The 26,771-nt window shown below is 42.3% G+C and overlaps 1 protein-coding gene across 4 annotated transcripts in view; it reads left to right on the forward strand.

Annotated features, from left to right (window-relative positions):
- Ift140 (intraflagellar transport 140) overlaps positions 1-26,771 on the forward strand; it is a 93,578-nt gene that overhangs the window by 89 nt on the left and 66,718 nt on the right. Inside the window, exons 1-13 of one of the 4 annotated variants that reach the window (XM_005391568.1) lie at positions 7-659; positions 4,953-5,130; positions 8,335-8,556; positions 15,141-15,262; positions 15,348-15,490; positions 17,803-17,978; positions 18,881-18,972; positions 19,722-19,828; positions 20,423-20,568; positions 21,816-22,019; positions 22,393-22,465; positions 24,650-24,741; positions 26,284-26,411. In XM_005391568.1, coding sequence (XP_005391625.1) covers positions 4,984-5,130; positions 8,335-8,556; positions 15,141-15,262; positions 15,348-15,490; positions 17,803-17,978; positions 18,881-18,972; positions 19,722-19,828; positions 20,423-20,568; positions 21,816-22,019; positions 22,393-22,465; positions 24,650-24,741; positions 26,284-26,411 — 1,652 coding nt within the window. In that variant the 5' untranslated portion in view covers positions 7-659; positions 4,953-4,983. The other 3 variants (XM_013517668.1, XM_013517667.1, XM_013517666.1) reach the window with 3 other exon arrangements.

Raw genomic sequence — 26,771 nt, forward strand, 5'->3', positions numbered from 1 at the left:
GTGGGGGCAAGTTAGTATGGGAGGGCATCTAAAGAGACGAATATTCCTTGGGTAGTGTAGCCGATGATCACTTTTCCTCATCATGGCGATGGTGTGTTTTTAAAACTGTAGTGTTTATAAAACAGGATCCTACATACGCGTGAGATCTGCGCCTCTAGTTATTCCGCCTGTCAGCAGCGTGCACAGCGCTGCGTCTGCTTCTGACGACGCGGCAGTTTTCAGGCCGGCTGCTTGGCTCTAAGGCCTGCGCACGCCCCACCCCCACCCCCACCGACCGTTCTCTGGAGATGCTAGGGAGGCGCTCAGTCGTGCACTCTAGTCTGAGGGAACGCGGCGGAGCCTCGCGAGATACCGGCCGCTGGCCCACGAAGAGTTAAGGGAGACAAGGCGAGAGACGCTGCTAGTCTCGGACCAGAACTGTCCCCGTCACCCGCTCGGGCCCGGCGAGAACTCCCCTCTGCCCGGCCGCTCGCCAGCCTAGTAGCTCTCTCCTGGCGGGGCTGCGGCCAGGAGGTGCGCCGAGCACTGCCGACCGCCCTCGGCTGTTTCCGAAGCCTGAGCGCTTCGGGCAGCCTCGGCTGCGCGTCGCCACCCTTCGGCTATTTCCGACTTTCGCGGCGTTGTCCCGGCAACGCGGACGGCAAGGCTGCCCAGCGGAGGTGAGTGTCTTCCGGGGGAGAGAGCTGAGAGCCTAGGGTAGGGTGGAGAGTCCTGCGGGGCTAGGACTGGGCGTGGACGGGGTGGATCTCCCGGGCTCCAACCCTGCCTTCCCTCGCGGCCCTGTAGAGAATGTAGGAGCGCCCTTGGCAAGGGCTTGTCACCACCGGACACAGCCCCAAGGCCCAGACTGACACCTGTTTGTAGTGCGAGTCCCTGTGGATGGATGCGGTGGGGTGGGGGTTGCAGAGCAACCCATGAGATCTGGAAGACAACAAGAAAATAAGACATCCTGTGCTTTGCCGACCATATGTAGGTTGCTTAAACGATACCCTGGGCTAGAGTAGACAGCAGTGTACCAGCACTGCACGAGTCAGGTCCAGTAGACCCAGCCAGTGACCTTGCACTGGCTTAAAGTGTGAGACTTTGTAGGGTGGTCACTGGTAATTGCCCGTGAAAGTCCACGGTGAAGTCCATCCTTGCATTCTTTTCTCTGTCACCGGAGGAGAAATGCTTCTTAAAGCTTTATTACCGTGTTCCCTGGCTGAATGGGCTTAAAAAACTTTCTCAAAAATTGATGCAGGCCCTTAGGCCCTGAGGACGTTGGACACCTGTAGGTGAGGGGAGTCAATGTGTCAGAAAAGTGAAATGTTTTTCCTTTTCCTCGAAGCGATGCATTTGCCAATTTTATGTCTTAGGTACTGGGAGCTTGTTTTAAGAAAAGAAAGTGTAATTGTTTCTGAACGGAGGCCATTAATGGATTGCCGTTCATATCTGTTGTTAGATATCTGCTTCCTTGGTTATAATTTGGTAACTTTTTTTATTATACAGATAATACAGCTGGTAAAACTTGTTAAGATGTAGGTGAACGGAATAATGGATATTTATGCATTATATAAAATAGACTCATTCGGAGGGGTGCTGTAACCCACTTCTTATAAGTAACAAAATATAAAGAACATGCTTCCTCTGGGCATTGAAGCGAAAAACCTCCTCTCCAGAGGCCCAGGCAGGAAGAGTGTAAATCAGAGACCAGCCTGGACTACATACCAAAACCCTGTCTCAAAAAAAAAAAGAGAGAGAGAGAGAATATCCTTCCTTTTTTCTTAAACATCTTCATCTGGGGTGCCCATGTTGGAGTTGTTTTATTTTGTTGTGTTTTGTTCTGGCAGTATCTTGCTATGTTGTCCAGGCTGTTGCCTCAGAACTCTTGGGCTGTAGGAATCCCCCGTCTCACCCTCCTCAGTAGCTGGAATTATACTTCTGTGTCGCATTGCCTGGCTTTGAGGTTTGTTCTACACTGCTCTTTGAGGCTGCAATGTTCCAATATCTCCACCTTGGACAGATAATGTGATGATACAAAACAATCAATGAAGTCAGGAGGCTGAAGCAAGAGGATCACTTGAGCCCAGGACTTCCAAGATGAGCCTTGGGAACGATACCAAGACTCCATCTCAAAACAAACAAATAATATATGTGTGGAGGTAAGGGGCTCTAGCAAGGCCCCAGGCAGAAAGGAAATATTTTAAAGATCCCTTATAAGTATTTATAGTTCTTACAAAGTGATATTGAAAATTAAAAATGGAAGATATCAGATTTAAATTTGGGTCATAATTCAGCACAAACTAGCATATTGCTTGTTTTCCAGAGAAATCTTATTAAATAGAAATTTTTCATAGCTGGGATTTAGACTGGTGGCTGGCTATAACACATTAAAACTGATATTAAAAGGTTTCCATTGCTATTTTAACTCACCCAGGTTTTGATCTGGTGTATTTTCATTTCTAATAGATTTGAAGGTTTCCTTAAGGACATTACTCAAGGAAGCAGGACCTTGACCAGTGAGAATCTAGAGATCATACCTGGCCACCCTGTCAGCGGCCTTGGATTTGTGATCCTGATAGTAATGAAATCACAACCTCAAAACTTGTGACTTTAAACTAGATTTGGTAATATATGCCTGTAATTCCAATACTCTCAGAGGCTGAGACAGGAAGACCACAAATTTGAGGCCAACCTGAGCTACTAAACAAGACCTTGTCTCAAAAAGTAAATAAATAAAATAAATTTTAAATTTGTGACTTTCCTTAGTATTTAGGGTAAACATTCCTAGAGAAAGGTCACATTTGAATTGTGACCATTCACTAGTATCTATGTAGCTCCTAGCTTCTTGTTAAAAAGCATTTCTTTCTCTAGAAGGAAATAGCCTTCCTCGAGTGCTTTCTTTTTTTTTTTTTTTTTCCCAGTATTGGGAATTGAACTCACAACCTTGCGCTTGCCAGGCAGGCGTTGTGCTGCTGAGCTGAATCCCCAGCCCCCTCTTGTGCTTTCATACAACTATTGATTGTTAAAAGTAAGCAGCATAATCCAGTTCCTACTCACTGGGTAGAACTTTTCATTTTTTGAACAGGTCTTTAATTTTTTGAACAATTCTTCCTGTTATTAAATGTGTATAACACACAGCCGGGATGGTGGTACACACCTGTAATCCCAGCACTCAGGAGGCTAAACCAGGAAGATCACCTGGAATTCAAAGCCAGCCTAGACAAAACAGTGGAAAATATATATATATATATAAATATAAAGTAAAGTTTACTGTTTCGTGCTGGGGGTGTAGCTCAGTGGTAGAGCATTTGCCCACTTGCCCTGAGTTTGGTCCCCAGCACCGAAAGAGAAAACTAGTTTATCGTTTTAACTATTGGACAGTTTGTCATTTCAACCATCTTCACCAATACTGTACAATTGAGTAGCATTAAGCACATTCACAGTGCTGTGCAACTGTTACCACATTCATTTCCAGAACTTTCTAATCATCTCAAACTCTGTATCCATCTGCCCTCCCCTCATTTCTTGGCATCTAGCATTCTACTTTCTGTCTGTGATTTTTGAGTATGCTGGGTGGCTTTTATGAGTGAATCATACAGTATTTGTCTTTTGTTGTCAGAATTATATCTCCTAGCTTAATGTCTTCAAGGTATCGTTCAGCATGTACCAGAATTTCCTTCCTTTTTGTGATTGAGTAATATTCCTTGATATGGGATAGGTTACCCAATGACATGGAATGTGTTTACCCATTCTTCTGTGGAAGCACATTTCGGTTATTTCTACCCCTAGATATTGTAAATAATGCTGTCTGAACATGGGGGTGTATATTTATGTATATAATTTAAGTCCCTGCTTTCACTTCTTTGGGTATATACTCAGAAATAGATTGGCTCTTATGGTAACTCTGTTTCTAATATTTTGAGGAACTCTTAGATTGTTTTTCACAGCAATTTCACCATTGTCTCCTCCCATGATCAGTGCACAAGGATTTTAGTTTATCTATGTACTCACCAACACTTTTTTGGGGGGGAGGGGTTGTTTTGTTTTGTTTTACTTTGTTTTTTGGGTTTTTTTGTACTAGGAATCAAACTCACGACCTCGTGCTTGCCAGGCAGGCGCTTGTGCCACTGAGCTATATCCCTGGCCCCTGTTTTACTTTGTTTTGTTGGTGATAGTCACTATTGTAATGGGTGAATAATTGTAAATGATGTCAAACCAGCCCACAGACATTCTCTTCTTTGCCATTTAGCTTCCCCTAACAGGCTTGGGTATGAAAAGGTGGGCAGTAGTCAGACTGTCATTTCGTTCACCACCCAACCCTCCTAAAAGGATTAATATGGGTATCCTTTCCCGGTCTAAAAGGAAGAAGGAAAGAGATTAAATTAGTTAATTAAATTCTTGTAACACGTGTTCACCTTCTCCACAAGTGCAGTGACTTTGAGTTCTCTAGTCTCAGTGAAGGAATCTCTCTGTCTTCTACCACCTGAAAATCAGATCTAAGAGGTATTCTTGAGCTGTGTTCCCTTCTTTTTGAAACTGACTACCAGTTTTTACTGTGCATATGTTCTCTTATGGGGCAGTTTGCTTTTACTTCGTTAGAAATTTTTCCTTAAAAAGCAACTATGGAAATAAAAATTGCCCTTATGATGACTAGAATAAAAATGATAGAGAATTGTGTATATAGTTTGCCTTTCATACCTGGCTGGCTTGCTTGCTTTCATCCTCTTTTTTTAAAAAAAATTTTTATGCAAGTGGGCTTTATTCTTTTCCATCAATCCCTGGATCGTTGTAGATCCATTTCTTTTCTCCTAATTTTACATTTTTTTGCCACTAGAAGGCTCTCTCAGTAATGTTGCCAGCATCAGTCCAAAGGAACATTTTTAAGTTGCCGAATATCTTATGATTGTAGTTGGTTACTCTTTCATAATTCTGTATAGAGTTGTTCTTGGTTAATATTTTTTTTCCTGCAGGTTTCAGCCCTCACCAAGTCTGTGTTTCATCATGGCTCTCTATTTTGACCATCGAATCAAAGCCCCGAATTCTGTTGGGTCTCCCTTCCACATTAGCTGGCATGCTGTTCACCCATTCCTGGCAGTCGCCTCCATGAGCACAGCCTCAGGAGGCAGTGTGGATATCTATCTGGAACAAGTGAGTAAGAGAGGCAGTGATTCTGACTCTGCTAGTTTCTGGCTCTTGGTTTTCTTTTGTTCTTGGAGCAGGGGTAAGATTAGCTCTGCTCTAGCTTTTTCCTCATCAATTTTCACTATATCCAAATTTTCAATATTATAAAAGCCCTAATATGTGGCCAGTTCTTTTACCCCTGCCATTAAAATTTGGGGACATATTTAGGAAGGCTTAAGGCATATTTCACAATCAGTTCATGTCCATTAGTGTTCGTGTTATTTGAGGATCCTGACCCTTTGTCATATCACCTCCTTCTTTGACTCTTTAGATTGACCACTTGAACTGTAGTAGTTTCCTGTAGCTACTGTAACAACTTGCCACGAACTGGATGACTTAAACATAGAAATTCATTCTCTTAACAGCCAGAAGTGTACAATCAAGGTGTTGGCAGAGGTAGTCTCTCTGAAATATGTTTCATGCCCTTATCTTAGCCTTTTTGTGGCAAGCAATCCTTGGTGCCCCTTGGCTTGTAGACATATTGGTCCAATTTCTCCTGCTAGTATGTCAGATAGCCTTCCAGTTTATGTATCATGTCTCTTCTCCTTCTAATTTTTTCCCTCCTCTGCCTCCTTCTCTTCTCCTCCTCCTTCTCATCCTCCTCTTCCTCCACCTTTTTCTTTTTCTTTCTTCCTTATCCTTCTTCTCCCTCTCTTCCACCTCTTCCTGCCCGCCTCCTTACCTCCCACCCTCTCTCTCTTTGTTTCTTCAACACTAGAAATTGAGTCCAGGTCCTCACTTTTATGCTGGGTAAGCACTCTTAACACTCAGCTACCTCAGCTCCTCTTCTGCTCTTCTTAAAAGGACACTAGTCATTATTCATTAATGGCCATCTAATGACTTCATTTTAGCTTGCTGTAATCTGCAAAAATCCTGTTTCCAAAAAAGGTCACATCACAGGTACCAGGGATCAAGATGTTAAAATATCTTTTTAGGGTACTCAATTGAATCTATAAAGACATTTTCTCCATGTTCCTCAAACTTCCAATACTTCCAACCACTAATACTCTTAGTGTACAACACACCTCATACTTCACAAAGAAAAGTGAATTCCCTTTCTGACACTCCTCCACACTGCAGTTTCCCTGTTGCCACTTTAACTTAAAGCAGCTGTAGTCATCAGCAACTTCTGTGTAACATCTTAAGTGTCTTTGGGTGATAATGCACACAGCTCCACATTCCTGTGAAGTCCTTTGGGAAACAGGCCAGAGAGTGTGGGGGCTTTGCTGACTCTTCTTCCTTTTCCATACTGTGGCATTCCTTAGAGCTTGTTTTTTTTTTTTTTTTTTTTTTAAGAACAGAATATATTTATTGAGGGAAAGAAAGCTTCTGTCCGAGAGACACACAAGGGGGGCCCCAAGTGGGTTGCCCCTTCAAGAGCCTCCTCTCTCTTCTTCTTCCTGTGATCGTGGCCTCCCCAGTTCCCATCAGTGGATGACGTACAAACATACATCTCCCGCCCAGAAGGCCTCCCTGAAACACAAACTCTGGAATCCAGCTGCCTTGCTGCATCTGTTGGGTATTTCAGAGATCTTACATTCCTCAACTCCAAAACTAAATTGAATTGCCCCCATTCTTCTCTTACTTCACATCTACCTGCAAAGGTTGCCTGTTGGTACCTGCAGTCTCTGAAATCCAGGGACTTAGGAATAACCTGCCACTTTCTACTCTACTGTTTTGTCATCTATTACCAAATTCTCTCACCTATTACCAGAATCCAGTTTTAATTCTGCATTCTTTGGCAAATCTGCCACTTTTTACTCCTTTGGCTCTTATCTAGTCTCATACCAGCTCTTTCCTGACACTACCACAGTTGCCCTCCTGAAGCAACTGAGTCCTAGTGGACTTTCCCCACTGCATGCTCCTGTAAGAGCCAGGGCCATCTTTCAGAAACATAGAGCCACCACTCCCTGCTCCCACCTCCCTGCCCCAAATTGCTCCCTTGGTGAGTATGGAAGCCATCCCCCCCCACCTTAGCCTTCCTCAACCCCAGTCTCACTCCATGTTCCCTCCTTGCTGCAGGCACCCCAAGGTCTATCAAGATGTTCTGTAACCTTCTAGCACTACACATGCTATGCCTTCTGCACTGCAGAATCTCCCTTGTCCTTTTGTAAATGAGTACACTAGTTCCTCAGACAACAGAGGCTCAGTGAACCATTCCTCAGGAAATATACACATGCCCACCCAGCTCATCTGTATCTTGTGTTAAGCTTTTCCTCATATACAAGAAGCTCAGAGAGGGCCACAACTATTTCATAGGTCCTTCCACCCCAGCACAAAATATGTATTGTAGTTTCTTTTAAAAAATAAACATAAGCTGGATGTGGTGGTGCATGCCTCTAATCCCAGCATTTGGGAGGCTGAGGCAGGAGAAGTGCCAAGAGTTTAAGGCCAGCTTGGGCTACATAGTGAGTTCAAAGCTAGCCTGAACTACATAGCAAGGCCCTGTCTCAAAAACAAAAACAAAAATGAATGAACATAAATCCCAAAATTATTATAACAATTTTAGATAAGATTTAGAAAACTGAAAGCATACTGTTGCAAAATAAGTCAGTGAAGTATATCTGAAAATATACATACTTGTAGCCCAAACCTGCTTTGTTAGAAACTTCTAGAAAATATAAAAACATACAAACACATGGTCCATTGGTTGTCAGAACGATGACATGTCACATAAGCATTTGGAAAACTCTAGTATACTTTTGTCAAGAATGAGAGTAAATGTGGTAAATAACTCTTTACCATAACGCTTTACTGTCGTCTCAAAAATAACTTTGGCCTTTCACAGAGCTAACAAGCCTCAAGGTTTCTGACCCTCACTTTGAGAACCTTGGGGCAACAAAATGCCCACTGGCCTGCTACCTGGTTTTATAAAGTTTTACTGGAACTCAGCCTTACCCATTGAAATGCTTGCTAGTTGTCCAGCAGCTGTGACTGTATGGCCATACTCCTTGACAAGTTCATCAGTATGTCTTTGAGTGTTGGTTACCTTCTGCTGGGATAGATTAGCTAAGAGAAAGGTTAATGTGTTTTTATAAAAACTGAAGATCTGCTTTAGTAAACAGCTCTTTAGCTCTTCTACCTGAAGTCAGTTCCATGTATTAGGCAGAAATTCTTAAAGTAGCTACCACTATCTATAATACAGGATATTTTTTCTCTTTTCTGAGGTAGGGTGAGCATGTACCCGAAACGCATATTGAAAGGTCCTTCCGCGTCACTTCCCTGTGCTGGCATCCGACGCGGCTGCTACTTGCTGTTGGCTGGGAGACCGGAGAAGTGATAGTGTTCAATAAGCAGGACAAGGAGCAGCACACCATGCCCCCAACACATGTCACTGACATCACCGTCCTCACTTGGAACACCAATGGGAACTGCCTGGTGTCTGGGGATAGGGTAAGTGCACACATGGTTCCTGCATCCCCCACCATGCTCTAACAAATACATGTGGCAAAGGATACTAAAGCAAAATTATTTGAAATGTGTGATTCCCAAATTCAATTGATCTGATCTGATGTGATTGTCGATTTTGTTTTATGTTTCAAGCAAGGATTGAAATTTTTATTCTAAGATCCCATTCTAGGGCAAAGGTATATCTGTAATTTTTAAAATGAACTTCACTAGAAAATTGCAGTTGTAGAGATGGGGTGAATGCCTCAAATAGTATTATTTTTAGGGCACCCCAAAGCCACTTACATCCTTGAATATACTCCTTTGTCACCCAGAAGTCTCTAGTCCTTTTATCTGCTTCAGGGGACATTTAACCAGCGGACATTTGACATTGTGCAAAGAAACTTTGTCACAAGTTTGGGAGAGGATTCTACTAACATCTTGTGTATAGTAGGACCAGGGACACTGCCCAGTGTCCTACAGTATACAGGACAGTCCCCAAAGTAGAATAATCTGGTGTTGAGGTTGACAAACTTTAGTCTAGACCTAATTTGATCCACAAATATGCAGCAGGAATTTTACAGTATGTTCACTTTATCTTAACTAAAGTAATATGTGAATTTGTTTGAAAATTGAGAAGGTATAAAAGCTACTTATAGTGAAAAGACTGTCCCCTGTCCCCTACCCTCCATCCTCTCCAATGCACATGGATTTCAGGTTGTGTCAGTTTCTTCAGACACTTGGGCACATACTTTTCAAGAGCAGTTGAAACAATACCACAAGGAATAGCAATGTGCCTGTCATATAGATCTGTTGTTAAGACTGTGACTTTGCTCCTAAATACAGACATTCCTCCTTTAATGACTTATGTTCTGTTCCCTTGTCTAGGTTGTTAAATGAACAGGTCACTGACTGAGGAATTGTGTATACTGTGTATAGTATAGTATTCAGAATGAAGAAATGATTAAAGGAAACTTCAACTTAATGATTTTGTTTTTATTTTTGTAACTCTTACCTGCAGAACTATAATATATAACAGAATATAAAAATATAATACTTGACAATAAAATCAACAAAAATTACAGTTCTGTACTGTATAAACAAGGTATACTGTACCAAAAAAGATATTGAGACTTTATAAACAATATGTACAGAACTGTACAAAGAAGATGGGTCATAAGTGTGAGCAATTAGTCATAAATCAGTGTTGATAAAAAGTTCAAACAGTCAGTAAAACAAGTAGATTGTTAAATGAGGGATATCTGTACTTAGGCACTGATCCCTGGAAAATTTAGAGTATTCTATGTAACCACAATATACCTCAGGAACTTGACTGTTGATATAGTACAGTTACCCCATATGCAGTTCATATTAAAATTTCTCTAGTTGTCCTAGGAATGTTCTTTATAGCTGTATTTTTTTTCTTTCAATCCAAGGTTGAAAAAAAAGCCAAGGCTGAGCCAAGGATCATACATTGTTTGTCATTTTTCTTCAGTGTCTTTCAGTCAAGACTTCTCGTTTTGTCTTTTCTTCCCCTTCCTTCCATCATTCTGTCTTTCATGACATTGACATTTTAAGGAGTCCAGACTGGTTATTTTGCAGAATGTTCCTTGATTTGGATATGTTTGATCTTCTCATGATTACTTTCAAAGTAAACATTTTGGGCAAGAATATCACATAGAAAAAGTGTTAGCTTTGTCATAGTATGAAATAGCTGACATAAACAACTTATAAGGAGGAAAGGTTTATTTTGGCACACAGTTTCAGAGGTTTCAGTTCACAGTTACTTGGCCATGTCACTTTGGGCCTGTGGTAGCCCATTACATCATGTAGTGGAAGAGGTGTATTCAGCATGTGACAGCTGGAAAGCAAAGAGAAGCAGGAGCTAGGGTTCCCTTCAAGAGCACACCCCCAGTAACCTAACTTCCTTCTTCCTAAGGATTTCACCACCTCCCACTAACATACATCCTGGGGACCAAACCTTCAGTACTTGGGCCTTTGGGGGATACTTCAGATTCAAACCATTGCAAGAATAATGTCTTCTTTTTTGCCTCATTTTAAAACATAATATACTATATACATTGTTTATGTTTCTTGTTTCTTTCCTTTTATTCAGTTCTTTCCATATTGATAAATAGCAAACTTCCTTCCCTTTTAATTGACTTTTCATTGTGTGAATCCATTATAATTTATCTAACTAGCCCATTTTGATAAACACTTACTGGTTTCCAATCTTCTGCTAAAAAGACAATGGCACTTATGCATTAATCGTTTTGCAAAGATATCCATTTAGAGAACTGCATACTTATTGTGATGACTGGACCCAGTACACATTCTGTCATGGTGTGATGGATATTGCCAAATCACCCACTGTTAGCTGGTAACAACTCACCCCACCACATAGCATGTGTTTTCCCACCAACGGAATATCCAAATAAGAGCTTAGCTTAAAAATATAGTATCTCAGTAGTACTATAATTTGTTTCTCTTACTGTTGATGAGATTCATCTCAAGAAGCCATCTGTATTTCCTTTTCTGTTCAAATCATTAACCCATTTTTCTCTGAAGTTGTTCCTTTTCTTCTGGATGATTCTTCTCTTTTGCTGTTTATTTCCCACCTAATGACATTGGCCTGCCCCCAGTTTCCCACTTCTCTGGTAATCTTTCTTACCTCTTTGCTATGAAGCTGTTGCCAATTCCCTACTGGAATAGGGTAATTCCAGACCATTGTACTTGGTCATTCTCATCTTGACAATATTCACAAATAACTAACTAAACAGAATACTCAAGCATAAAATGAAAGATAGGTGGCAAGCTGACAAGTCTTGTGAGACAATATTTAAGAACAGAAATGCCTAATCCTTCCAAGAAAAATCTGACATTGGGCTGGAACTAATTTAATAATAAGGCCAGGCAGGAAGACAAGTACAAGGAGTGAACAGACATCTCTCTCTAGGCTTGGTGCCACAGGCTTCTCCACTCTTCCACCAGAGGCTCTGCTGGGCTCACCAGGAGAACCAACCCAGACCAGCTAAAGCAAGAAGGTACACTTAATTGGAGGCTGCCAAGGTGTGCCACAGTCTCAGGATGACCTGCTCATCCTCTTCTATTTCCAGACCTGACTCAGGGGAACGCTCCAGCCCAGCACACTGCAAAAGCCCCCATGCACCAGTCAGTGCTGCCCAAAGGTAGACTATCCCTGGAAAGGAATACCAAGCATCCTACTACCATATTTCCTTTGAAAACAAGACCTAGCCAGAAAATAATCAGCCTTGAAAACTGGAGATCAAAAATCCCAACCCTAATCAGCCTATCTTTACCTTACCTGCCTTATAGAGTAGCTACCAAGCAAGAGAATAGTGATGGCAAATAAGGCAAGGATAGGCTGATTGGGAGCCAGCATTTTTTTTAACTTTTAAAAAAATTTCTCTTAGTACATGTTTGTAGTACAGGCAGTTTACAGTCATTTTGAGGAATGGATACATGTACATGCTACAGTTTGTTTCTTTCTTTAATTCCCTTTCCTTTCCCTCCCCTATCCCTCCCTTCTTCCTCCTCTAATTCCCCTTTCCCGATTCACATTCTTGTTGCTGTTGTTAAGCTTAGCTCATATTATGGACTATCATGTTAAATTCATTGAGGTTATTAGGTTCCTATACATGGCATATCTTTATTCTACTTACTTCCTCGTCCCCTCTTCCTCATCCCTTTCTCTTATTCCCTTAGAGCCAGCTTTTTTTGATTTCTAGTTTTCAAGGCTGATTATTCTCCAGCTAGGTCTTATATTGGGGGAAAGGAGATAATTGTCCATTACATGCCCCACCGATAGAGAACAGGCTAGGCTATTGGTTTCCTTCAAGTATCTCTCAGGGAGTTCAGTATGAGGGTCAAGTAGACCTGTTCCCACCATATAGCAAACCAATCTTTAACAAAGCTTTATTAGGATACCCAACATGTAAACTCCAAGAATAACTGCCTAGCATCCTTAGTGCATCAAACTCTTGCTCTTCACAAATAGAGCTAATTTTACCTTTGAAAGTAACTTTTCTTTAGGGTCTCACTGCATAAAATTATATTTGTGAAATAACTTAAAAGGAGTAACAGATAGTGAAAAGATATCCCTGAACATAAGGACAACCCCCCTAGGAATGGTGAGAGGTATAAAAAATGACATGGAGAAGACATCCAGGCTTGGACTCTGTGGTATTCAGTGCTTAAGACTGGAGATAAGGAGCAGGAAGGTGTAGCAAAAGAAGCAGAGGCCTCTCAGAGTTAGTTTCTAAGTCGTATACTTTATACTCACAGTTGTAGCTCTCTAGTTAGAAATCTGAGCAGGTGAACATTTGATTCATTGCTTCCCTTCTCTGTGAGACAGTGAAGGTTTAACTCCTGATCCCAGTGGACTGCATCTGTCCTGTCAGATAAAGGGTACACATCTGTCTGCCTGACCTTAAGTCATTGCTTCTGGAGTATAGGTGCTCTAAATATTTGCATCCAGCATCTTTCCTAAAGCAGCAGCCCGGAAAACTGGATGTGCTGTTTGTCTAGTGATGTTTACAAACCTGGTGGATTTTTTAGCTAGAAACTTGATGTGCTAATAAGAAAAATCTATAAAATTAAGTATGGAAAAAATTGCACGAAGGGCAAATAGATAAGCATCTCAAAGGATACTGAATGAGAAGCACTATGAGGACACCTAAGTATCCTCATAGTGCTTGGATCTAGGGAGGAGGCTGGGTGTAGGGGAAGGGAATATTCTGGTTTTTTTGTACGTGTGTGTGTGTGTGTGTGTGTGTGTGTGTGTGTGTGTATTTCTCACTATGCAAGCATTATATTTGTAATCCTTTTCAAAAAAGACTAAACACAAGTCAATAGTATTCTTCTTATCTTCACAAAGCTGGCAAACAAGAAGCCAGATAAAGATGTATTATTCTTATTATATGTGTACTTATATGTTACACTCTATTTTAGATCTTGCAGCACCTTTCATGGAGGTTCATTGTATAAATTACATTTAAAGCTGACATGACTTGAAAATGTTATTCCTGTATACAATAAAAGCGGTGTATGTGCTAATTGAATGGAGGGTGGGAAGAAGAGTTCCCACTCACATTCTGAAATGTCTACTTGTCTTGATCCACTAATCATCCTTTGGGGAACACTTGGGCATCAAAGCAAAGGAATTCAGATTAAAATACTCTTCTGCAACAAATATTTAATGACACCTCCCATTTGTGAAACCTTTCTCAACCAATTCTCATGGAGTCATTTCTTGCTCTTGGGCCTTCTCTAATATCTATCACGTTGATCTGAGACTTTGATCACTTTAAAATTGACTCTACAGTGTACCTAGCACCCGGATCCTGATTGCTAATGACATTCTTTAACAAAGGAACGGGAGCTCTTGGAAAATGGCTGATTCTAGGCCCGGATTAGGAAAATGAATCCAGAGAACCTTGGAGTGCCAGAGAGTCAGGAGGTATTCACAAAGCCTTCTATGATGAGCACACAACAAAGTGACATGTGTGTCCTGGAAAAGTTCCTAGTGGTCAAAGCTAGAACAATTTGAGCAATATAATAAAGCGGTATTGTGTTATAACCCAAAATAGGAAATAAATATCCCTGTGTCCATAGTGATATAAATATATAATTGAATAAGTAAATGATAGAGAATAGAAAAATCCCCCATGTTGAAGATCCTAAATAGTTTATGTAGATGTTCCACCCTCGAGGAGATAGAATGTGACTCCATAGCCCTCAAGTGAAGGTTGAAGCCTTACAGCACAGAAATGGAAGGAAGAGTCACTTTACAGTGGACAAATACCACCTATATCAAGGTGATCAGATGATCAGGGTTACCATCCACAGTGATGAGTCATGTTGATTATATGGGCCCTTGATAAGATATGGTTAAGGGGATTTTGCCTCTGTGGGTCTTCCCAAAATCCAGTGACCCCAGTCTAATTATGGGGAAATCATCAAACACATCTCAGTGGAGGAAAATCCTATACCATACCTGAGCAGCACCTCCAAACTGTCAAGGTCATCAGCCATCAAGGAAAGTGAGACACTGTTGCCACTCAGAGGCTCCTAGGAGATACAATGACTAAATGTCATATGGAATGCTGGAAGAGCCTGTGAGACAGGAAAAGGACATGAAGGGAATCTGAGGAAATCTACATGAAGTAGAGAATTTAGTAATTAGTAACGTAATAGTATTAATTTATTAACTCCAAGAAAAGAGTCATACTGACAATATGGCATCTCCGTACTACCATCAGATATGGATACTCTGTACTACCTTTATTGTCTTTCTGTGATTCTGAATCTATTCTAAAAGGAAGTTTATTTTGATGACTAAACATGTGACAGATATTTTCACTAGGAAGTGAAGAGGGGGAGAAAGTACAGAGAAAAGCTTTTGGTTCTTCCTTTGAATACCTTTGAGTAGTTTGGTATTTCTGGGTGAAGATGTGATAGTTCAGTGATTTTCTTCAGGAAGGAATCAGCCTTTGTTCTACTGCACTGTTTACCTGCCAGTCATTTGGTAAGGAAGCATTTTATGCACACATATTCTTGGCCTCTTATAGCTTGGAGTCTTGCTCCTGTGGAGGTTGGACCAGCGGGGTCGGGTGCAGGGGACACCCTTGCTGAAGCATGAATATGAAAAACACCTCACTCATTGCATCTTCAGGCTCCCCCCTCCGGGCGAGTAAGTGTGAGGTTCCCCAGGGCCAGGGCAGGGTGTATGGCTCCTTCCAGAAATCCTGACTGCCTTATCACCTTTACCTTGTCAGGGACCTCATTCAGTTGGCAAGGGCAGCAGTCAGTGGTGATGAGAAGGCCTTGGACATGTTTAACTGGAAGAAAAGCAGCTTTGGAAGTTTCCTGAAGATGGGATCCCAAGAGGGGCTGTCATTCTTCATCAGTCTCATGGATGGTAAGGAACTTGGGTTGGGATTTTAAGAGTCACAGCATTTCAGGGATGTCTGGCAAAGATTTTAAGTTGATGGGTAGTGCTTCTGTATAAAATACAGTAATCACAGGCTAGGCACACTTGTCTGAGGTGCAGTGTTGTGCCAGCTGGCTTTATACAGGTATTTGCCAGCACTCAGAGAGTTGTATTTGGCTCTGGCAGAGACTTAGTGAGCCATATTTGTGTTGAAGGATTTTCATAGGCAAGTCCCCCTGCACCCATCCACCCAGGTACTAGATGATCAAATCTAGGACCTTTGCTCGAACTACGTCCCCAGCCCTTTTTAAATTTTTTTAAATTTAATTTTATTTTACATTTTTGAGATAGGGTCTCATTAAGCTGCCCAGGTTAGACTGGAACTTGTAATCCTCCTGCCTCAGCTTCCCAGAGTGTTGGGATTACAGGCATGCATCACCACACCCATCAAGAAAAAGTAATTCCACCGACTGCACAACACCCAAGACAGTGGAGATGGTTTGGGGAAGTTTTTTGTTTTTGTTTTTTCTTGTGGTGGAGAATGAAACCAGGGAGGGTCTTGTACATGCTAGGAGAGTGCTCAACCATTGAGCTACATTCCCAGGCTGTGAAAGATCTTTTGTAGTACCCCTATTATTCATTCTGCATAATTATCAGCAGTTACTGTATGCTAAGTACTTGCTGGGATCTAGGAAAAAAGCATGAGCAGTATGGGGTCATTTTCACTTCCAGCCAGCAGCCAGCCTTCCCAAGCAGTCAGCACTAAGTACCATCTGTTGATTTTAATACTGCCTGCCCTTGAGGTAAGGAAGGAGACAGCCCACCAACGAAGGCCAAAATAAATGGACTGTGGTGCTAAAAGTAAAAGGGACTTTGACAGTCACAGGAAGCAACCTCCAGTATGTCTGTCAGTTGGAGAGGCCCAGAGATGAAAGCCACATGGGAGTGACTGGGTTTGAGGAGGAAAGAGGCTGTTGCTGTTGATTTCACCAAACAGCCTGACCTTAATGTGAAGAGAAGAGCAGATGATGGTGGACAGAGCCACAGGGTTTGTGATTTTTTTCTTTAAGTAAGTGAAACCTTTCGTTTTAGAAGGAAAGGAAATAGAATTGATGGACAGGGGAAATTGAGAAAGTCCTATAAGGTCATCCAAGTAGGAGTGGCAAGAAGAGAGCATGAGAGTCAAGATGTGAGGTAGAAAAATCAAGAGAAAGATGCCAGTGGGTGGGAATGGGTGGAGCCATGGAAGAACTCTGCTCATTGCCCAAAAAGTGCTATTTCAGGTACTTCAGCTTCCTGAATGGAAGATGGGAATTTTACTAGTGTCTCCTTTGTTGTAACCTGTAAAAGTACTTAACACTAATCTGCCACCTAATATGTGCCTACTAAATACTATTTATTGTTACAATTAGCCCAGGTGACACTGAACTTTCCATTTTGATAAGAACTCACATTTTGCTGGGCATGGTGGCACATGCCTGTAATCCCAGCGCTCGGGAGGCCAAGGCAGGAGGATTACCACAAGCTCAAGGCCAGCCCGGGCTACATAGTAAGTTTAAGGCCAGCCTGAACTACAGAGGGAGACCCTGTCCCAAAAAACTAAAAAATCAAACGAACAAAAACCTCATTTTCCATTGGGAACAAGATGAAAGTATAGAATAGTGAGGAGGCTCCTACATAGAGCAGCAATGAGCCAGAGAACCCTGAGAACTCAGGGGTCACTATCTACCTCAGATACCCAGAAGGGAACAAAGGAAGCAAATGGAGTGCTGTCCAGTGTTGGAGCAGCCACTCAGGCAAGGCTGGAAGAGGGTGCCGCTAAGCAGAGGGAAAGAACTGTTATACAGCTAATTATAGCTATGGAGGACAAGAGAGGAAGGGCCAAAAAGCACCCAGTAAGATGGTAGATGTCACACAAATGACTCAGGAGCAGAGGAACAAGCAGAAATGTCATCATTTAGGGTCTCAGGAAGGATACAGGGGTACCAAAAGTTAGTGAGCAGAAATGAAAAAGACGAGGCTGAAGAATCAGAGGGGTCAACAGTATAGATGCTAAAATTCTCCATGAGAGTGGTAGAGAAAGAATCGTTGGAGACAGCCAAAATCAAGGCAGCCCTAAACCAGTGAAGTGGAGATTTTTTCAGAGATGGTTATGAGATTATGCAAGTGCTTTATTTCTAAATTTTTATAATCAAGATTGTAAAAAATATCCTTAAGTAGATAGAAATGTCTGCTTGTGAATGTCACAAAAACACAGATAAGACAGGAGCCCCTGCACAGTGACGTACCTCTGTTCCTAGGGTCAGTACACTATGTGGATGAGAAAGGTAAGACCACCTGTGTGGCATCCACAGACAGCTCCATCCAGACACTGTTCTACATTGAGAAGAGAGAGGCACTGGTGGTGGTCACGGAGAACCTCCTGCTGTCCCTGTATACGGTGATGCCTGAGGGTAAAGCTGAGGAAGTAATGAAGGTAGGTGAAAGAGCAGTTTGGCCAACCCAGTGCAGCACCATGGTAAATAGCTCCCCAGCCAGATCTCTTACGTACTTTGAATGCCCTTTCTGTCCTAGTTATTAAAACTGAAACAATCACTGTGGTTCAAGTACTGTTCTCAGTATCATTTTTTTACTCTAGGACAGCTATAGGTGAGTGAAATGAAAAGTGATTTCCTAGTATCTGTGGGCACAGATGGGTATGTCATAGGAGCCTAGGCTTTTTCCTGGCCTGCACCCCCTCTCAGTTGGTTAACTCAGAGCCCATGGACTTGAGGTACGACAAAGAATATTTTGAGACAGTCTGGCTTAATTTTCCAGGCTGGGCTCAAACTTCCATCCTCCTTCCTCAGCCTTCTGTGAGTAGCTGGGATTATAGCTGTGTGCCATCACACCCAGCTATTCCACCCACCCCTAGGACCTCATTCAGCCTTGTTACCACCTAAAGGCCCTACCCATAGACAGAGTCAACATGGGGAGAGGGGACAGTTCAATCTATAAGCACCTGGCTTCAAATGCCCTGCACAGCTACTCAATGTTTGATATGCCCTGGGAACATTTTCACTGTGCAAATTGAGGATAATAAGACCTGTCTAGAGGGTATAGCAGGAAACACCCAGCTCAACTTAGTAATCACTCTAGAGATTCCCACTCAGTACTATGCACTAGATGCCCATCATTTTTTATGCAAGTTATTGCTTTCTGTGCCCTGTACATTTTGAAAACACCAAGGATAGCTTTCAATTTCTGCTCAAACCCAGTTTCCTCCATTGAGTAAGTCCCTGTAAAGTTACTGAAAACCAGATCCAAGACTCACAAACTTGGGGACAGTGGTCTCAGCAGGAGCCATGTGCTTCTTGCAGATTCTTTTTTCCTATACAGGTAAAGCTGAGTGGGAAAACAGGTCTCCGGGCAGACATCACTTTGATTGAAGGCAGTCTTCTTGTGATGGCCATAGGGGAAGCTGTCCTCAGGTGAGAACTTGTCTTTCCATTGTGCATACCTGAAACATTCTGTCAGAACTCACTCCTACCCACCCACCCATACCCGACTCCCAGTACTAGGCACTGAACCCAGGGCTTTGAGACAGAGTCTCACTAATTGGTCCAAGCTGGGCTCAAACTTGGGATGCTCTTGCCTCAGCCTCCCACAGTGCTGGAATTATAGGTGTGTAATACCATGCCTGGCTGGCAACAGGTTCTTTTAAGTGGACTTATTGAAGTGTAGCATATATACGAAAAAGTATGCATATTATGAGGAATCTTTACAAATTGGACATATCCAGTGGAAAAACAAAGCCTTCAGAATCCCAGGATCCCTAGTGTTCTCTCTTAGGTTCTTCACCAAGCAAGTAACAAGACCTGATATCTGCCCTAGAATCACCTCGCCAATTTTTTTTGTGTGGGGGTTGTTTTGAGACAGTTTCTCCCACTGTTACCTAGACTGTCCCCAACTCCTTGCTTTAGCCTCCTAAGTTCTAAGACTACAGACATGTACCACCATACCAGGCTATATATAAACCATCTTTTAGTAATTGCTCTCTTTGATCATAAATAAGGCATAAGATAATCCTGTGATATTAGCTTTCTTTTTCATACCAGAGAGTATGAAGGGTCTGCCTCTTCTATGACTTTTGTTTGCTGCATAGATTCAACAGAGCCCTCAGAGCAGAGGAAGAAGCCAGTAACAGCCCTTTGATGGGGCTTTCTTCCTTCCATTGTAGATTCTGGAACTTGGAACGGGGAGAGAATTACATACTGAGTCTAGAGGAGAAGTTTGGCTTTGAAAAAGGAGAGAACATAAACTGTGTTTGCTACTGTAAAGCCAAAGGTAACACTTCTTGGCCTGGCATGGAAGAAATGGAATCATTGTGCTCAAGTTGTAAATAATTAAAGTGAAATTTAGGGATTATTTAAGAATGGCACATCAGTTATAACTGACATCACTCATTTGAATACAGTCAGAGATGAGCAAGTGACAATAAAGCTTTGTTATGCATAATGGGCAAAGGGTTTAATCAAAAAGTGACAAACCAATGCATATTGCTGCCTGTTTTCTCTTAAAATCCCGTGAAACAGTGTGGGACATGTGTGCAGACATAAAAGCATGTAAATATGTGTGTGTGCACATGTGACACACAAAGGACAAAAAAGAGTAGCGGTGCCGTTCTGGCAGAGTTTGCTGAATGCTCAGCACTGTTTGGGCCAACTGCTCTTGGAAAGCAGAAAGCATCCACTCCTGCTGCCTGCGCTGGTCCAGTGTTGCCTGGGATAGGCAGTGCCTGTGAAGGGAGGTGGGGCCTTGTGAGAGTGGGATTCTTGGACCAAGGGAGGCTGACACATTGGAGAAAGTGGTCATGGGGCACTTGCTGCTGCTATGGTCCCCTTTTCATCTCAGTTAACATGCACTTTGTTTCCCCTTCAGGTCTTCTGGCAGCTGGTACTGATAAAGGGCGAATAGCCATGTGGAAAAGAGTGGCAGGCTCTCCAAGCAGCCGAGAGGTAGAGGGCAAGGACACATGGACCCCTCAGACCCCCACTGAGCTTGAAGGAAACATCACACAAATAAAGGTGCTACTCTGCAAGAGTTAGTCAGTGCTTCACTTTCTTTGCAAGAAGTCCAAGAAATGATTGATTCTAAACCTATTTTTATCAGTTATTAGACTTAAGACTATGTAAAAAAACAGTAATGAAAAAATGTTAAGATTTTTGGATTTTAGAATTGCAGATAAGAGATTATGGATCTGTATTTGTATCCTTTTGTATATCCATTTTTCTGTATCTCTGCCTATATCTATATAGATGCATATATATATTAAAACAGCTTATAGAGATATAATTTATATAACAAATAACTTGTAATATATCCACAGAGTTCTGCAGCCATTAACATGATAAATTATTTTTCACAATAATTGGTTTGTTTTTTTTGTGGTACCGGGAGCTGAACTCAGGACCTTGCACTTGCCAGGCAGGTGCTTATGCCACTGAGCTATCTCCCCAGCAATATCTTAGCACATTTTAATCACTCCAGAAAGAAACCTGTGCCCATTCCCCAAATCCTTGAACTTGGAATCCTTCTTCCTCACCCTCCAGAGTGCTGGGTTTACAGGCATTTGCCATCACACCTAGCTGTAAGTTTTGGTGTGGACATATGCTTTCCATTCTCATGGGCATTTGTTTCTTTTTTTGTCATCTCTGTCTCTTGTGTGTTCTCTGTCTGATCAAACATAGTCATCACACCTTCCTGTAGTAGTTAGTTGTGCCTTATAAGAATGAACATATTTGTAGCAGCTACTTTGCTAAGTCCAGCATCTGGGCTCTCACAATTTCTGATGCCTGCTTTTTTTTTTTTAAACTATATATGGGTAATAGTCTCCTCTTCTTCATGGCTCTTAATATTTTGTTGAAAACTGAGCATTTTAGATTAATTTGAAAGTTTAATGTGAAGTTAAATCACATCAACAGAGTAAGGCAGGATAATTTGTATAAACTGCCTGTCAGTTCAGAGAAAATAAATATTCCTGTGTTGTATTCAAAAAAGCTAATTTCTAGAAAACACTTCACCAGTCAGAAAAGATGCTAGCTAGAATAGCCACACATACGTCTACCTGCTGATTCACAAAGCAATATATAAGTATTTTAAAATTTTTCTACAAGGTACATATTTTATCTTTATTTTAAAATATTATTTTTAATAAGAAAAAATGGTACTTGGAATATAGTTTATGGATCCATGGAATGTTTATATGTTTCCCCTGATGGTGTCTGTACTTCATTCACACACTTGCTTCTGTTTTTCCCAACCTGGAATGCAGTGGGGCTCCAGGAAGAACCTCCTGGCAGTAAATAACATCAGCTCCATAGTGATCCTCAGAGAGCAAGCCATGTCATCACACTTCCACCAGCAGGTGGCCGCCGTGCAGGTCTCCCCAAGCTTACTCAATGTATCCTTCCTGTCCGTGGGGGGAGTGTACAACCTGCGCACAGACATGCACATCACCGGAGTGTTCGCCACCAAGGTGACTGCAGAGGACAACTCATGGGGTCAGACAGGGTCAGCATAGATGAAAGAGCTGCTCATTTGTTGGGGTAATTCAGGATAGCATGGGGCCTGGATGACAGGTTGGGCAACTTTTAATTCCCTCCTGAATGATCTTATTTTCTGAATCTTCATGTATGTTATACTCACAAAAACATAATAATAAACACTCAAGGACATTTTACAGAACATGAAAAACAGCCCTCACCTGCATCTGTGGACCTAATGCTGACTGTATGGCAGCATTCAAAGGTAGTTAGAGAAGGGTCTGGGCTTTGGAAGTATATAATGGGATCTACAGTTTACACCTTGCTTTACCTGACTGTTACTTTGGATGTCCATGTTCTCTTCAGGATGCTGTGGCTGTCTGGAATGGAAAACATGTAGCAATCTTTGAGCCTTCTGGAGCCACATTACGGAATGCAGGTGAGCGTCTCTTCACACCCACAGAGGGGTCTCCAGGTCGCCTCCATTGTATCCCCATTTACTGAGAAGGCTGTAGGCTAGGCCCTGCTACAGGGGCTCAGGGACCCTTTGTGTCAGTTCTCATGCCTCCACCTACACCTCTGGCCCATGCACAAACCGAGAGCCTCCTGAGTTGCATCGTACTAAAGCCCGTCAAGGTAGTGGAGGTACAGTGAGACCCTAGGCAGCAAGCCTTCCTGTGCTCCCAGACGCCTAAATGGCTTGGAAATGAGGCTGTGTGAGCTTAAGCAACCACAGTGCTATTATGGGTTCTTCCAGGGAAGGCATTGCTGCATAGCCAGGTGTAACAGTGAGACCATAGTACCCACTTTCCTCTATGGCCATTTATCTCTCTAACATTCCTCGTTAATTTGGCTGCGTTTATCCTGTATTCTTCAGCACACACCTTTATGAGTTTCCTGGGGCTGTGATAACAAATTACTGCAACTCATTGACTTAAAACCAAAAACTTATTCTCTTGCAGTTCTAGAAGCTAATATCACTTTTACTGGGCTAAAATCAGGGCATCAGCAAAGCCACATAACCTCCAGATCCTCAAGGGGAGAATCTGTTCCTTGGATTTTCCAGCAACTTAAGGTGGCTGCTGATAGTCCCTGGATTGTGGTCACAGGGAACTCCAGCCTTTGTCTTTCTGTGATCACATTGCCATCCTTTTGAAATCTATGGTCCTGTTGCAGGCCTTTTGAGGGCCCACCTAAATGATCCAGAATAATCTCCCTATTTTGAGACCTTATCATCTGTTGCCGTATAAGGTAATATTCACAGGCTTCAGGGATTAGGAGTAGATATCTCGTGGGGACATTTTGCAGTCTTTTTACAGTGACCAAGCCATCAGGATGTGGTCCCTCAGCTTGCCCTCCTACGTCATTCTTGCCTTCACCCATCCTAACCTCTGGGCTCTCTTAAGTCATAGGCTTGTCGTTGAGCTGTTCTAAGGGCAAGCCCTCCTTTTCTGGCCACTTCACACCTCTCCAGGGGTGTTTCCACTGGCTCTCAGCTTGCTCCCTATCTTTCCCACCTTGCTTTTTTTTCCTCCCATAACACATGTATTTTTTGGAGACAGGGTCTTACTATGTAGTTCAGGCTGGCCTTGAGCTCACTATATAGTCCAGAATGGCCTCAAACTCAGTAATCTTCCTGCCTCAGCCTCCTGAGTGCTAGGATTATAGGCATGCAACCCCACACCCAGCTCCCCTAACACTTTTTGCGGAAAATTTTCTAGTAACTTTTTTTCGTGGTGTGACCTGTATTGTAGGGTCATTCATTTGCCTTCTACCCTCTGTTGCATAGATAGAGGCAAGGATGAACTCCTTGTACAGAAGTAGAACAAACATAGCAGGTGCTGAGATATTTTCTGTTTTGAGTTTGCCATCACCTCCCTAACTCAGAACTTCTTTAGCACCAGAAACAAGGCAGGTAGCCTCCACAGTTCTACCCAGCATGAGCAGATGCTTGCCAGTGTGCTGTCATGGACGCTGTACTCCTGGGAACACCAGTTCCCAGATGGAAGAAAAGAGAAGACACCACTAATGAGTGGGTGAGCAGGAAGCCCAACAGAGTCCCCTACTAGACCCAGGGCTTTGTGAGGTGGTGTCACAGTTCCCTGTGCTCAGAGCCTCCTTCCTGTTTTTTTGTTTCTTTTTTAATTTTCCTTCAATGCTGGGCATTGAAGCCAAGTCTTGTACATGCTAGTCAAGTGCTGTACCACTGAGCACATCCCAGCCCTTTATATTTTTTTTATTTTTTATACAGGGTCTCTTTAAGTTGCCCAGACTAGCCTTAAACTTGTGGTCCTCCTGCTTCAGCTTCCCCAGAAGCTGGGGTTATAAGCATGTGCCACTGAAGCAGCTTCCTTTGTTGTTGTTTTTGATTGGTTGGGGTTTTTTGTTTATTTTATTTCTTTTTTATCTTTAGGGGGTTTTTGGGAAGAGGGGTTGTTTTGTTTTTTAGCCTTTTTGTATGGGAACCTACTTCTGCTCTTCCTCAAGGTCCAGGTAACACAGCCCTCATGGAGACGTTGTGAGGGCTGAGATGATTAGGGACTCCACTTGAGGCACATTCTCAACTCTGTAGACATCTCCAGGAAGCAGTCATTGCTGCTTTAATGCTCATCTTACATTTCAGGGACCTTTCTGTGTGAGTCCCCAGTGTTAGCAATGCATGAGGAAAATGTGTATACAGTGGAACCAAACCGAGTTCAAGTTCGGACCTGGCAGGTAAGTGGCTGCTGTATAGTTAATAAACTATGATGATAAAATTAGATGTGGGGTGTCATGGTACATACCTGTAACCCCAGTTCCTCAGGAAGCTAAGGCAGGAAAACCAGCCTTGGCAATTTAGGAAGACCTTGTCTCAAAAAGTAAAAAGGCCTGAGAATATAGTTCAGTGGAACAGTACCTCTAGGTTCAATCTCTTAGTAGTAGAATGAAAAAAGAGAAGGACAGGAAGGGAAGGAGGGAAGGAGGGAAGGAAGAAGACCAGGAGGGAGGGAGGGAGGGAAATTAGAGCAGTTTAAAATACTCTCTAAATCAAGCCAAATCCTTTACTTGGCCTTGCTTAGCTAGATCAGATTCCCCTCTGCAGATGGCTTATTACAAAAATTGATGCTGAGATACCTGCTCCAACAATGGCTATGGTGACTCTAAAATCAGGAGGCAAGACAAGGATCTTTTATAGGGAAGAGAACCTCTGCGTTGGACCTTGAATACACAAGGCTATGAAATGGGAGGAAACACTTGCTAGGAAAGTAAATATGACTTCTTAAAATATAAATGATGTGAAATTACCAGTTCAAAACCCAGTAGTCTTTATTTTCACTTAAAGTTTGGTCCTTTCAGTCTGCAGTACTGCGGACCCCTGCCCTCTGCTCACCTGCTACCTTCGAAGCATGCTGCTCTCCCATGGCCCACCACATTGGCCACAAGGATTTTAGGCATGAAGACCCTTCCCTGCTGAGTATACGTTCCCTCCTCTTTATGGAATATCACCTGGTGTTCTGCAAACAGCTGGTTTCTTCCCATCCTTGCCTGAGTTTAAATATTGCCCCAGACATGACTTTCATTTGTTTTTAAAATTTTTACTGGTACATTTGCAGTACATAATGATTACACTCATTTTGCTACATACACATAGCAAATCTTAATTTTTTTTACTTCCCCTTCTGCTAAGAATTTTATATCTTAAATATTTTATTGAAGTTTAAGATATATATATAAAATGTAGATGGGTCATATGTTAGTGTGCAACTCAGTGAATTTTCATATGTAGAGCATACTCAGCATGTAACCAACTAGCAATCTTGTGGTCCCTTTTTCTCCCAGCATCTCCACCTAGGGTAACCACATATATGACACTAAGAGCACCACAAATGTGACAGTAAGTATCACTGGGGCACCATAACACCACACGTCCCCTAAAAGGGGAACTCTCTTGTGCCCCTGGTGCCTTTCCAGCCTTCCACGTGTGTCCATAGTATACATCTCAGCTGAGATTTTGTGCATATTTTCATGCTGACTGGGATGCTGTTTCCTGTCTGGGTTCCAGGCACAAGCTCTCCTGAGGTCAGGGCCCGTCATCCCCTGCAGCAGTATGTCTAGTGCGAGCCTGAGTAGTGTGTATATGAGCCGTCAGTAGTTATTAGTTGAGCAAATGAGGTACAGGAGATCACCTTGTGTTCAGTAACAGCAGTATAGTTCCATGGAAGCCATTGTGCTGTAGAAGCCATGGTTCTTAATTTCTTACTCTTTTCTGCTCCTCAGGGGACTGTCAAACAGCTCCTACTGTTCTCTGAGACTGAGGGAAACCCATGCTTCCTGGACATCTGTGGAAATTTCCTGGTTGTAGGAACAGATTTAGCTCATTTTAAAAGTTTTGATCTCTCCCGAAGGTATGATTTTTATAAGAATAAAAGTATTACATTTTTTAAACTAAGACACAAAGTTGTGGATAGAAAATAAGACAGGGGATTAAATTCTCATTTCCGCACCAACTTCCTTTGTTGATGTGCCTCATGCAATGTCACCTGAGGTTGGTGCAGTGCAAGGGAGGTGGAACATGGTGAAGATTTTGGTGCATAGCATTTCTGTGTGATAGGAACATAACACTGCATTTGCCAAAACCTGTAGGATTTTATGCACAAAATGTGAACCTGAATGCATAATAGATATTTTATTGTATGAAAAGACTTTTTAAATCTTTTAGAATATTGAGGGTCTCAGGATAGAAAACAGAAGGTAGCAAAAGAATC

Source organism: Chinchilla lanigera, unplaced genomic scaffold (genome assembly GCF_000276665.1).
Source record: "Chinchilla lanigera isolate Chin_1 unplaced genomic scaffold, ChiLan1.0 scaffold00041, whole genome shotgun sequence".
NCBI lineage: Eukaryota > Metazoa > Chordata > Mammalia > Rodentia > Chinchillidae > Chinchilla > Chinchilla lanigera.